We start from the raw sequence: 13880 nt of genomic DNA on the forward strand, positions 1-13880 counted from the left end.
TTATTTATCTTAGCAGACAAATGTCTGATTCTGAGTTTGCTAGCAGATCCATAGACCATTGAAAATAAATAGTTTTCCATAACTGTATTTTTCTGTTGATTATACTGGTAGTGATAATAGCTTTAATGAGCATTTGTTATATGCCAGGCACTACTCTAACCACCTTATATTATATTTTATTTTCTCAGTATTGTCATAGGATTCTTGGGGTGTCAGTTCACCAGCTGGAAACCTCTGTGGCCAGTGGCGCCTTTGCTTGGGTTTTTCTCAGGCCCACCAGGCTCATTCTGCCCACTTGGCCTGGCACGGTGTGTTCGGCTCACACTACTGGCCTGGATCCCATGCTGGCCAGGGGCTGGCCAGGTGTAGAGAGGCAAGGGGTGTGTGAGTGAGCATGGGGTTCAGACTACCATGCACAGCCAGGCATGACAGCTGCAGTGGGGTGGGCAACTCCAGCTGATGGCATGGGCACTGGCTCCCTGTGAGGCTGCAGGTGAACCAGGCATGCTACAAGCAGCTTCCACATTGGCACCAGGGAACACAGTGGCACCCAGAAGCTTGGAGACACCAGGAACTGCAGAGCCCCCAAAGAGGCTGTCACAGCCTTGACTTGGGGAGCTCCTAGGTCTGGGATCCCCAAAGGGCCACAGCTCTTCTCTCCACCTTGTCACCCACAATGTGGCAAGCAAGGGTCATGTTTCAGCCTTGCTTGTTACAATTCTTTTAGCTCCACCAGCAGGTCCTGAGTTCTTGTCCTATGTCCAGGAAGAATGAGGTACACAAACAAGTGGAGGGTGAGAAGGTAAAGAAGAGCTTTATTGAGCAACAGAATAGCTCAGAGGAGACCCACAGTGACTAGCTTCTCTCTGTAAGTAGAGTATCTTGAAAACTGTTCAGCTCTCAGCAGAGAGGAAACCCTGGAGTGGGTAGCTCCTTTCTGCAGCTGGTCATCCCACCATCTGTTAAGAGTCTGGCTGAGTCCAGGACTTTTATGGGCCTGGGACTCGGCCAGCCAGAGGGAGGAAGTATGTGCTGATAGTCCATGGGCAGCCATGAACAGTCTTGGAAAAAGCACCACAAGTCCCACTCTGGTCCACAGGCCAGCAGCCCAGCCTCCAGGCTTCAGGGTCTTTTTGGCTTGAAGGTGGGACTTTGCTGGGACCCGTCCCTTTCCGTCCAGGACCCTCTTTGCCTTCTGCCACTGTTCATGGCACCCAGGCTATTTGTGTCAAGGGGTGCCTGCAGGCCAATGCTGAGCTGCCGTCAGCCCCTGCCTCAGTCTCCCTCCTTTGCTCATTGGTGTCCAAAGTCTGGAGGGGGTTGAGGTGTGTCAGCACCTCAGGGGGAGCTGGTGTGTCAGCACAGTGCGTGAGCACAGCCCCAACCTTGCTCTGAGATAAGAGGGGGTGCCAGTAGTAGGGAGAGGCCAGGCAGCAGGAGCAGACCTCTCCAAGCTTTTAGGGGAAGGGGGATCTTCCTGGGCCCCTCAGAGTGCTAAGACACCCTGGTCCACAGCTGCAGCCGCCCAAGCTGCAGCTGTGCTCAAGATGATGGAACTCCTGCCTGCTACCAGTCCCCAACAGAACAGAAAGGCTCAGGTTGGCCTGGGAGGGTGGGGCTCCTGTCTGCTCCCTGCCACCAGTGGCTCCATGGAGCGTGTGGCCTGGTCTGCACCTCCCCAACAACGGCCGGTTTCATGGTAGTGGCCACTCCAGATAGGCCCCCGCTGCCATCAATATAGCCCTTAAAGATAACAATCACAACATGTGATTGTTATCTAATTTTTTAGAGGCAGAAACTAAGGCCTAGAGAAGTGAAATAACTCACTCAGTGTCACAGAATTAGGAAGTGGTACAGCCTCGTCTTAGGACAGTTTTGACCATGTAGTCAGCATGCCACATTCCTTGTGTAATCTTTTTTTTTTTCCTCATGTTTTACTGATTTGGGGATGTTGATTTGAAAGTTAGAAGTTCATTGTACAGCATCTTTAGGTTTTCTCAAGTAAAGCATTATATTAATTTAGTGAGCAAGTAGATGTGTGTGGATTTTAGCTCTAATTCTTTAATTCGTTTTTAAAAATTAGCTTATTTTTGTTTCTGGCTAAGTTTTTTAATGTATTCTAAAAGAGAAGAGTCTACCTAAAGGTAAAACTTTGCTGCTTTACACTCTGCTGGGAGATTTGTTTGTCTTCATTGGGTAGTTTAGAGGTATCATTTTGTTATTGTTTCTTTAATATCCTGATTAAAAGATTGGAAAGTCCTTTTCCAGGTTGGAGTCACTAATACCATCTAATACAGAGCCATGTACTTGGAAGATATTGATTTGCATTTGTTGAATGAATAATAAATTAGCCTTTTTTGTAATATGTCAACTATTCTTCACATTGGCATATCTGCGGGTACCGTTCTTAGAGATCGCAGAGAGCGTGACATTAGAAATAAGATGTACGTGGTGGAAATGACTAAATTGGTGTGAATATTGAAAAAGTGGTCTCATTATTTCAGTGGAAATAATCTGTTCAGCTATTGCATTGCTTTCCTGTTTCTCTTTTTATATTTAGTTGTCACTTATTGGATCAGCATTTTATTTAGACTTAGTATGTGCCTGATACAGTTTGGAATCCAAAAATAATCATCCTTGTTTTCTTAAAGCTCAAAGTCTCACATCAAATTATAAGTGGGCTTAATATGCACTTATGCATTAATTAGTGTATATTAGATGCTTTAATGGAGGTATTATAACAAGTGCACTGTAGGAGCATAAGGGAGGTGCACTTGACTGTCTGGTGTGTCAGAGGAGGTGATCTATTATGAAGTGAATAGTTTCTGAGTTGCGAACAGGAGTGCTCCATGCAGAGTAGGTAGGACTGGCCAACATCTCTGGGAAAGAAGACCACAACAGCAAGCAAGAGGATGAAATATTTTGGGAATGATATGAATTCTGTTTTGGCTGGAAGAGGGTGAGGCAAGGGATGAGCTTGAGAAAATAGGTTGGAGCCAGATTGTGAAATGCATGTAGTGATAAGGGAGATTGACAGGCTTTTGTTAGGATGGGACATAATCAGAGTTTTGTAAAAATAATTCTGGTGATAGCATGAAGGGGAGGAATTTGATGGGGGAGTGAGTAATGGGTTGTCCATTGTTCTGTCTTCCAGCTTTCTCCTGTGCCTCTGGAGAGTATTTAGAAATGAAGAACCAGGTATGCAGTAAGTGTGACGAGGGTACCTATTCCTTGGGCAGTGGCATCAAATTTGATGAATGGGATGAATTGCCGGCAGGATTTTCTAATGTTGCAACATTCATGGACACTGTGGTGGGCCCTTCTGACAGCAGGCCAGACGGCTGTAACAAGTAAGAATCCAAAGCAACCTTTGGCTCTTAACTGAATATTTGAGAAGAAGTTAGTTGCTCTTTTCCAGAAAGAAGATGAGGATAATTTTGGTACTTTTGGGATGATAAGCTAATTGCAGAGAATCACATTTTTTGGATAGTCATTGCAGTGAGTTTTCATGAGGTTAATATCATTGCCCTCAGAATTTACCAGATACTGAATAATAAATGCAATAAAGCTGTTAGAGAAGCAAATTAATTTTCTCATATTTATAACTACACTTAAGCTGCTGGTGTTTCTACTAACCTTTTTCTAATTTTTAACGTATACTTTCAGATTTTTTTGTTTTCCTCTGACAGGAATAATTCATAAATTTCATTTAGACACGTGATTATCGCCTATAAAAGAGAGTGGGTTAAGTACCTAAGGTGGAAAGCACCTTTGCTTAATTCTTACCTTTTTTATAGGGGATTATTAGCTTTGCATATGACAAAGTTGGAGAAATGTTAAACTGTTTTGAAAAAAACAAAAACAAAATGTGTGTCTTTAAGCTGTGTGCTTTCCTGTTCTCTGTTAACTACGTAACATTTCCTTTCATACAGATTTGCTTAGGAGTATTCAACTTTAGGCCTCTGGCTACCTCCTGACAAGAGTAGCTTCTCGGGAACCCCACATTTTTACCAAAGGCTGAAAGCCATATTCATTCTCTCCCTCCCTTCCTTTACTCCTTCCTTTCACTCTAGCTGTCTTTTTGACAAATGATACCAATTTCTTTTTTTAATATCTTGGTAATAGGGTTATTTCTTTAAGAGAGAGTGTGTGTTTTAAGTAAAAGAGTTTCTTAGAGGAAGGTACTAATAGGATGTTGTGGGACCTCAGATCTTTGTTTTGGTGGGCAGGAGATATTGACAAGGCTTCTTCGGTCTGGAATAGTTTATGCATAAAAGAAATTGAATAAGTGGTAGTTTTTCAGTGTAGTGTCTTCTAGTGTAATTTTCTCAGTGTAAATTTCAGTCTGATACAGCTATGCTTGTTTTCCTGTCTCCTCTCCTTCCTTTTTTCACCCATCCACTCTTGTATACTCTTTACTCCTTTTTAATTGGTTGGGTCATATAAGAGATGTATGTTGAACTTTCTAAAAAGTTGAACTTTTCAAGATGGTTATTTTATTGCAGACTTCCACCAGTAGTATATTTGAGTTCTAGTTACTCTACGTGTTTACCAGCATTTGTATTGTTAAGTCTTGCTTTGTTCTAACCATTCCATTGTGTTTGTGCATGTGTGTGTGTGTGAGATGATATCCCCTTGTTTTAATTTATTTCCCTGCTGCATAATAATGTCAAACATGTGTCATGTGTTTATTGTCCATATGTTTATTCTCTTTTGTGAAGTCAAATTGTTATACCCATTTTCTACTTTTTATTTTTGGTCATTTGATTATCAAGCTGAAGGAGTTCTTTGTATATTCTGAGCATGGGTTCTTATGTGTATATATTTATATAATAAATACATAGTATATGCACACACACAGGCATATACTACACACACACACACACACACACACACACACACACATATATACACATACACATACACACACATACCTGTCTCTATGTGTATGTGTAATACTTCTTTCCAGTTTGTGGCTTTTGCCTTTTTTGTTTTCTTAATAGTGTCCTTTGATAAGCTGAAGTTTAAAATTTGAAAAAATGCAATTTATCATTTTTTTCTATTATGGTTATATGTTAGGATATCTTTGCTAACCCCAGGTTGCAAAGGCTAGGAATTACTGTATGCATTCTTGTGGTAGCATAGAGTTATTATGCTTTTATATAATGTTAAGTGTTACCACGGCATAGTTACATTTATACCCTCATCTTCATACTATTGCCAGATCTTTAAAAACATGTTATAAACCCTAAAATACAATGGTATTATGTTTTAAACAATTAGTTGCTCCTTAAATAACTTTACAAAGATTTAGGAACTCAAAAGCCAGGTCCATCACAGGCAAGTTCATTTCATAGGACACACAACTTCCTAAAAAATTAAAGTGAAAAAATACAGCTTTACATCTTAATCTACATATTTACCATTGGTGGTACTCTTTCTCACCTTCCATATATTTGCCATGTGTATGGGGTTAGAAATAAAACTGCAGTTGTTTGAAAGAATAATTCCACTTCAGCTACTAAAATTAGTTGTCATCTACTTGGTAATCAAATTTTGGGTGAAAAATAACAGTTTCATAGCAAATTAATCATATAACCTTAAAAAGATTTAGGAAGTTATTTTCCTTAAGAAATGAAGAAAATAAACCTCTTTTCAGTAATAAAGTTGGTCTTTGAGTTCCAGAAAAGCTTCCGATGTTTTCTGCTGTGCTTTGCTGATGAAACTACTTGCGAATCTGAGTTACACAGCTTTGTGGACAGAAGAGCTTTCAGAACATTAATGTAAAGTGCCTCTTTGTTTTGTTTCCCCAGCTCTTCTTGGATCCCTCGTGGAAACTACATAGAATCTAATCGTGATGACTGCACAGTGTCTTTGATCTATGCTGTGCACCTTAAGAAGTCAGGTTATGTCTTCTTTGAGTACCAGTATGTCGACAACAACATCTTCTTTGAGTTCTTTGTAAGACCTTTTATATTCTGGAATTTACTTTTTAAGGGATGTTCATGTAAATTTCCCTTAATCAGTTGTTCCCATTCTACTTTATTCCTCCTCAGTTATTTTTGACTTAAATGAACCTTTTGATGTTAAAAGAAAACTTTATTTTTTTCTATAATATTTTGTTTTATGACTAAGATTGTTTCTTTACCTCTGAGATCTCACCTTGCAGCATAACATTGGGCTTGTTTTATCTTAAGTTATGCTCATTATATAACCACTGGTTTAGACTTTTTGTGCGACAAATATTTTCTCCAAGATTCTTGTTTGTACTTTTTATAGCTGCAGATAGTATTCTGTGAAAACTGTGTTTTTAAAAACAATTTCAGTTTTCACTTAAAAGTTTTTTTTCTTTTTGCAATTTCAAATACATTTTGCTAACAAGAATTATTTAAGTGAAGTGGCTGTACGTTTCTGATTCTGTGAATTTTGTACAGTCTAAAAACATCAATGAATGTGATACTTGATGTCTTTGCAAAGAATTTAAAAGCAATACTGAAGATAATCATCTAACAAAATAGGCTAACACTAAAATTACTTAACTGTTAGTAATAAACAGTATCTAATCTAGCAAATATTTATCATGACACAAATGCTTGAGCAAATGTGCTCAGATTGACTTCTTATACCAAACCAAGTGTGTGTTGTGCTTATAAATCAGAGATTATCTTGAAAAATGTTTCTGCAGTCCAGAATTCAGAAGCAAAGGTACTAAAAATCTAAAACAAATTTGTATTATTAGAAATGGGGATTTCTAAATCAGAAGTTTGGTAGCAAGAGAGATTTTTTATGAAAATATGGGCTTTAGATTTGAAGTCAAGATGCTGGCTGTAGTCCCAACTCTGTAATAGTTAACTGCATTTTATTGAGCAATTAAGTGAACCTTCTGGTACTCAGCATTCACTTCTGTAAAGTAGATCGTGTGACAGTATCTTTTAAGAGCCTTCTAGCACTAATATCTTTTGATGACTTTAAGTTGTTAAGCAACCTTCAAACAGATTTATGTTTAAGCTGCATTTTGTTGGCAAAATCCTTCAGTGAACAATTCCCTATTTCATTGGACATTTTTGGCAACATTACTAAAACTGAAATAAAGTTAAGAAGCAAAGCAGTTATCTAATTGTTAGAATAAGTGTTTAGATTTGTATTGCTCAATAAGTTCTTCCATAGATGTCAGTAAAGGTACCTTAAGGCATAAAGTTTCATTACTGCCTTTCAGTGATGCCTTTGTTCTGGTTATAATCTGAAAAGGAACGGCAAATTCATATCCCTTCCTCTATTGATGTTTCAGCTTTAAAGGTTGCAATTTATTGACTCATAAGGTCAACACTTCCTGGTCATCATACTAATGGTTAATGGAAAGGAAGTGTTTGAAGATTGAAAGATGCTGTTCTCTGAGAGTTGTACAAATGGGCATTGCATAATTTACAGCAACAAAATATATAATTTTAGAACTATATGGAACTTTGATTCAACCCTTCTTTTTTTTTTTCTTTTTCTTTTTAATAATGATGGAACTGAAGCCTAGAGAGACTAAGTGATTAGACCTAGGTTTTACAGGTCTCCAGAATGCCAGTAGAATGTCATGATAACGTATGACATCTGCTTTCAGTGATAAAAAATGCTTTCAGCTTATCTACACATTGACCATTAAATGTATATACAGAGTCCATATCTACTTTTATGTAGCTTAACACTTACATTAAAATGGTCATTATGCTTATGAATATGACAGTTAAATTCAATTAAAGTAAGTACCCTCAGTAGCTGATAGTCTCTGGTATTTGGATGACAATAGGGTCTATTTTCTAGTTAATAAGTCTTTAGGGAGAAACTCTTAAGGAGAACATTTTAATGTGTGTAAATTGGTCAGGAGGATAAAGGAAGAAGTAAAATGATTTAGAGATTGAAAAAAAGAGCCATTTCTTTTGGTGGGGATATAGGTGATGAGATATTGTTTTACTCTACTCTGTTGCTATTTTGCAATATTGGAAAGATGGCTTAACTTTTTGATATGTCTGTATTTAGTGTAGACCTGGAAGTGTAGTGTCCCAACCCCTTGACATTTTGTAAGAATTGCCTGGAAAGCTTAAGGTGTTTGCTCTTAAAGATATCTGTAGTCATTTGAATAGACATGGCAAATGATTATCATTTACCCCCAAATAAAAATTTGGGATTTTGACTTTGGCCATAGCCACTTGCCTTCGCATTTGGATTAAGTCCCAGGGAATGGAAAATTAAGTGGACTTTATTTGTTTTTAATTTAAAACTTTGCTGCTGCAAATATTATAAAGACAAACTTTGTTTATTTTTATACTATTGGGCCTGCATGGTGGATGCATGCTATTAACAAGTTTGGATACATTGGGTAGTTGTTTTATACTTTGTCTCCTTTCTGTGCATCATCAGTGTTAACTCTTCTCCCACATTCCTCTCTCTAATGAGCTAGGCATTTTGTTATAATAATGAGGATAGTTTACTTAGAACCACTCAGTCATATGCAGTTGTCGCTTAGGCTCCAGAGGTCTTGGTATGTTTACTTATTGAGAATTACTCATGGCCATTGTTTAGAATGTATTGAAAGAGGTTCTTGCAGTCTGTGCTGGGTACAGAATTTAATTAAAGCCATTATTCAAGACACTTAACTAGGGCCCTTGTGTTTAATCCACAGATTCAAAATGATCAGTGCCAGGAGATGGACACCACCACTGACAAGTGGGTGAAACTTACAGACAGTGGAGAATGGGGCTCTCATTCTGTGAGTCTCTTTGTATTTCCTTCTTCTTTCCCAACTTCCCCTTCCTTTCCTAACTTTAAAAAAAAGTGTATTTTAAGAAAAAAAGTCAAAATTGGCTATTAATTCAGATGATTTCTGGTTAGGGAAAAAATTACCCCTCGTTTCATGGACTCAGATTCCAATTTTCAGGTTTTTTTCCCTACCTCTTTCTTTCTCCTTGGGTTCCTTTTTCTTCCCTTTCCCATCATACTCCAATTTTCCTCCCTTTCAAAGGGGCATCCATGAGAAAGAAGGCTGTTCAAATAAACATACAAAACATTTGAGTATCTAAGTTTAGAAATGTGTCTGTCATGTGAGAATTAGCAGCTCTTGTCATTGAAAGGATCTGCGAATTCCTTTTATCTCTCTGCAATGTGCCCAGCAAGTGATATTCAGGCTTGTTTTGTTGGGTACTGTGTGGTCTTCATTTGTTAGACAGCTCTATTTATCACAAAATTTATCTATATTTGGAGCCTCAACCTGCCTCCTCCCTATTTGACACACATTGATTATAATTTTACCTTCTCTGGTTCCTTGAAGTAAAGCAACTGCCTGCTTCCTTACAGGACAGCTCCTTAAATGCTTGAAGGCAATTATCAGGTAATGATTCACTGAATCTGTTATTATTTCAGGCACTGTCTCCTTGGAGTGAGACATGGATTTCATATCTAACTCTGGTTTATAGTTGTGTTTCTTTAGGTAATTTGCTTAATCTCTTTGTGCCTGATTTGCAAAATGGGAACAAGCTTGCATGACTAAATCAGAAGATATGTGGGAAGGGCTTACTTAACATGGTGCCTGCAGTGTAGATCAAGCTCTGTTTCAATAAGTGACCATCAATCCTTGCCTTTGGGGTTATAGCAGGTGCCTCATCCTTGGGTGCTTAATACAATGTACCCTTTTGGAATATTTAAAAAAATCTGTATACCTGAGAATAATATTAATAACATTTAAGAACCATATACCTTAACACCTAGTCAGCTGGGCTTTGAAGGTACAAATAACCCTTAAAAACAAATATGCTTTCTTTACTTAAAAATACTTAACACAAGGGAAAGAGCTTAATGCACTACTTTTACTTAATGTACTACTTCAGTGAATCTCCAGCAGGGTAAAATAGTTGGGTGGATTATAATTTTATACAGCTTATATTTGTCCAGCCAAAGACTGAATAGAATAAGGAGGGTAGCCAGGCATGGTGGCTCATGCCTGTAGTCCCAGGACTTTGGGAGGTTGAGGCAGGTGGATCACCTGAGTTTGGGAGTTTGAGACCAGCCTGACCAACATGGAGAAACCCCATCTCTACTAAAAAATACAGAATTAGCCAGGCATGGTGGCACATGCCTGTAATCCCACCTACTTGGGAGGCTGAGGCAGGAGAATAGCTTGAACCTGGGAAATGGAGGTTGCAGTGAGCCAAAATTAAAAAAAAAAAAAAAATGGCCAAGGAGGGTAAATAAGAAGGCAAGGAATTCTTAAAATTAGGTCATTTACCTGTATGAACATGAAGGTTATAAGAAAATTAGATTTTATAATTAGCTAAATATTCCAGTAGCAAAGGAAACCAATACTAGATAAAGTATTATTAATGTTCTAGAGTAAGAGAGTTAAATCAGATTATCCCATAAGAACAGTCCTATTTTTTCTTGTTACTGTTGCAGTATTCTTATTAAATATTTTTTAAAAGAAACAAACTCATTCTGTTGCCTTTTGTTTTGAGAGCTCGAAGATCTTATGAATAGTGGCAACCTATAAATATACAAGAGGGCTGAGGGACTTTCACTCTCTAAAATGGATTCCTTTTAAATATACATCAAGACCTCATGTATATGGTTGAGAACCATTTTAGCTGTCTGTTTAAACTTGAAGATTTCTTATTCTTTATTTAATATATTTTGTCGATTGGCAAACTACATTTTTTTTTTTTCTTTTAAGAAAGTACAAACTTCAGCAGAGCTTAGGTCTGGATTAACAGTGGACTTAAATCTGTGGGTTTTAAATTAATGGTGTTTTATTATATGCATTGAAAAAGTATGTAAGGGAGTAGCTTTTCAGAGTGGGAAATGGCATGGCTTATCTGACCTGAGTGCCTTTATGTTTCTCTTTATAGGTAATGCTGAAATCAGGCACAAACATACTCTACTGGAGAACTACAGGCATCCTGATGGGTTCCAAGGCAGTCAAGCCTGTGCTGGTAAAAAATATCACAATTGAAGGTACTTCACAGCAGTCTGTTTTAGTAGTCACCAATCACATCTTATAGTTGTTAAAATATTTATTAAAGTTTTGGTTTGGCTGGCTTAATGATTTATACGACAGAAATTAATATGTTATGCCATCATATAGGTCTGGAGACCCTGCTTGTACTCCCAAGAAATCGAGTGTTGTTTTCTTTTCTTCTTGTACACTTGAACTAAATTATTTAATCATTGCAAAAAGAAGTAAACATGACAGTTTTATGTGTCTCTAAACAAAAGAAACGTTTCTGTGTTAAGACCCTGTTATGCATTCGAATAAAGTCTATTGTGCCTGACATTGAGCTACTCAAGGAACTGATGACCTGGTCACTGCTATATCCATAAAAAGAACAGTAAAAACCTTGACCTGACTCTTTCCTAAACGTTTCATGCTTCTCTGGGCCAACTGGGCAATTTCTGGCCCAGGAGAGTACCCGATAAACCCTTTCATGGTTCATTCTCCATTAGGGGTATTTTTAATTAAAGCAGTGATTCTCCTTTATTAAACTTTGGCTTGCATTTTAATATGTTCAAAGTGGGCTTGTTCCTGTGAACAGTGTGTTAACTTGTTAGTCATAAGGATATCTGCTGGCAAAGGCTGGAATTACAAACCAGAGGAGAAGTCAAGCCATTCCTAGGTCTTACCTGTGATTTAATAAGCAGTGGAGAAGAAGGGAACAGGCTACCATAGGATCAGATAATTATAGGTCTACAGAATTAGAGGGAACCTTAGGGTTTATCTCATTTTTGAGTTAGTGTAGTTGTCTTTTGACAGCTTAGTTAATGCAATTATTAAACCTCTATATCTGTTTGCTGACTTTATTGTGCAGTTCCTTGCACACAGTAAATGCTTTCTTTAGTGCTGGATTAATAAGATAAAAGATTTGGGCTGAGCTTAAACACTACAAAGCAGCTGTTTCCAAAGTTTAGTGCTGACATATATATGTTAAAATAATTGCCTGTAAATATTACTGTTAATAGTTCTTTCTCACTCTGGGTAGAAGCAGGATTAGGTGCTGATTTGCTCGTTCATATTGGGTCCTCCCTCCCATGCTCTGTTTTTTATTACCACACAGGGGTGGCGTACACATCAGAATGTTTTCCTTGCAAGCCAGGCACATTCAGCAACAAACCAGGTTCATTCAATTGCCAGGTGTGTCCCAGAAACACCTATTCTGAGAAGGGAGCCAAAGAATGCATAAGGTGTAAAGAGGACTCTCAATTTTCAGGTAGAACTAGTTTATACTCTGCTTTTTTCTTTCTAAATGTATGTTGGTCAAGTGTACATTTATAATCCAGAAGTCATCCATAAAGTATGACTTAAAGTATGGCCCATAAAGTGGCCAACACCGAATGCTGAAGTGAATTGATATTGAATGGATAAAAAATATGACATCTTATCCCTTTCTGCATGACGTTCGCCTTTATAGGTCTACGATTTATTTTTCTGTTCTACACCCCACAGGTAACTGCTGTGGATATGTTTATACTAATCCAAAAATGTTTATATTTTACATTATTTGTTGGTATAGAGACATACGTAGAAACTTATAATTTGTTCCAAATTTCCAGTGTATGGTGATAATGGAAGAAATCTAATGTCTTCTGGGAAAAACTGTGATATATTACTCCATGTGTATCAAAGAAACACATTGCTCTAGGGAAAATAAAAATGTAGGCATTTATTTTCTTTAGACCTAGGTAGTTCTACATAAATTGCCCTGGCAAGTCTATTTGTACTTTTTAGTTTGCTTTTTCTGTTTTTCTTTTTGCCTTTTCTTAGAGTTGCAAAGGAATTGACCCATTTCTGAAACGATTTTTTTTTTATGTTGCAGAGCAAGGATCCAGTGAGTGTATGGAGCGCCCTCCCTGTACCACAAAAGACTATTTCCAGATCCATACTCCATGTGATGAAGAAGGAAAGGTACCAGCAGTGTTGCATCAACTCCATCCCATATTTATGCAGCCCTCTTTCCAATTTGAGCAGACTCTAATTTGTTCATAAGAGAGATTTATAACACACATATGTAAATGTAAAGAGGAAATTTAAGAGTTTAGGTTTTGATGTCTGCCTTCCTGGCTTTGAATTTCAAATATACCATTAAGTCCTGTGAGCAACTTATTTGATGTCTCTAGGCCTCAATTTTTTAATTTGTATAATAGGAATGATATTGGCACCTGCTTTATAAAGCTACTGTGAGAACATTCAAGATATTTAATATAAAGCCCAGTGCTTGGCACATAGTGCTCTGTAAATTACTGCCATTTTTAACAGTTGTATTTTTTCCAGAAGTAATAATATGAGAGAGAGCACAGCCTTAAAGTGTGTAGTGTGACTCACAGGATGGAAAGTTCTTATAACTTCTCTTTAATTATTTGGTTACTCAGTAGGTTTTGTCAATAAAAACCATGCAGCCATTGGCTATTCCGTTATGGCAGATTACTGTGTAATTGCACTGAGAAAATGCAAAGTAAGTACCATATAAACGGCACATAGCCAAGAGGAAAAATGCACACATGAGCTCTGCAGTTGACCTGCTGTCCTCTTGATTAAAGAATTAGCCTATAACCAGCCTGTGTCAGTGAGGGGAAGCAGACCACAGTGGCTGCTATGGAGCGTTGTTTTTTTATGTTTGTATCTTTGAAATAATGACATTTATCTTCTTGACTTAGTTTGGAAAGCACATATAGATATCAGGTAATTTATTACTTTCTTCTTTTATTTTTGCTTCTCTTGATTCTAATCTAGATTGTTGTATTTATATAATCCTACCTTAGGTCCTTAAGTTTTTTTTTAAGGAATATTATTTTGAATGCTTAACAGCAAGTACATTCTAGTTTAAATTAGTGGCAAATTGCAGTGATTAGAA

At 37.5% G+C, this 13880-nt stretch overlaps 1 protein-coding gene across 11 annotated transcripts in view; it reads left to right on the forward strand.

Moving 5' to 3' along the window:
• ELAPOR2 (endosome-lysosome associated apoptosis and autophagy regulator family member 2) overlaps positions 1 to 13880 on the forward strand; it is a 265883-nt gene that overhangs the window by 110583 nt on the left and 141420 nt on the right. For 8 of the 11 annotated variants that reach the window (XM_078342978.1, XM_078342983.1, XM_078342981.1 and 5 more), the window contains 6 exons: positions 3155 to 3350; positions 5814 to 5961; positions 8669 to 8755; positions 10884 to 10989; positions 12087 to 12239; positions 12846 to 12934. In XM_078342978.1, coding sequence (XP_078199104.1) covers positions 3155 to 3350; positions 5814 to 5961; positions 8669 to 8755; positions 10884 to 10989; positions 12087 to 12239; positions 12846 to 12934 — 779 coding nt within the window. Of the gene's footprint in view, positions 1 to 3154; positions 3351 to 5813; positions 5962 to 8668; positions 8756 to 9318; positions 9374 to 10883; positions 10990 to 12086; positions 12240 to 12845; positions 12935 to 13880 lie in introns of those variants that run through there. The other 3 variants (XM_078342980.1, XM_078342982.1, XM_035253952.3) reach the window with 2 other exon arrangements.

Source organism: Callithrix jacchus, chromosome 11, assembly GCF_049354715.1.
Source record: "Callithrix jacchus isolate 240 chromosome 11, calJac240_pri, whole genome shotgun sequence".
NCBI classification, from domain to species: domain Eukaryota; kingdom Metazoa; phylum Chordata; class Mammalia; order Primates; family Cebidae; genus Callithrix; species Callithrix jacchus.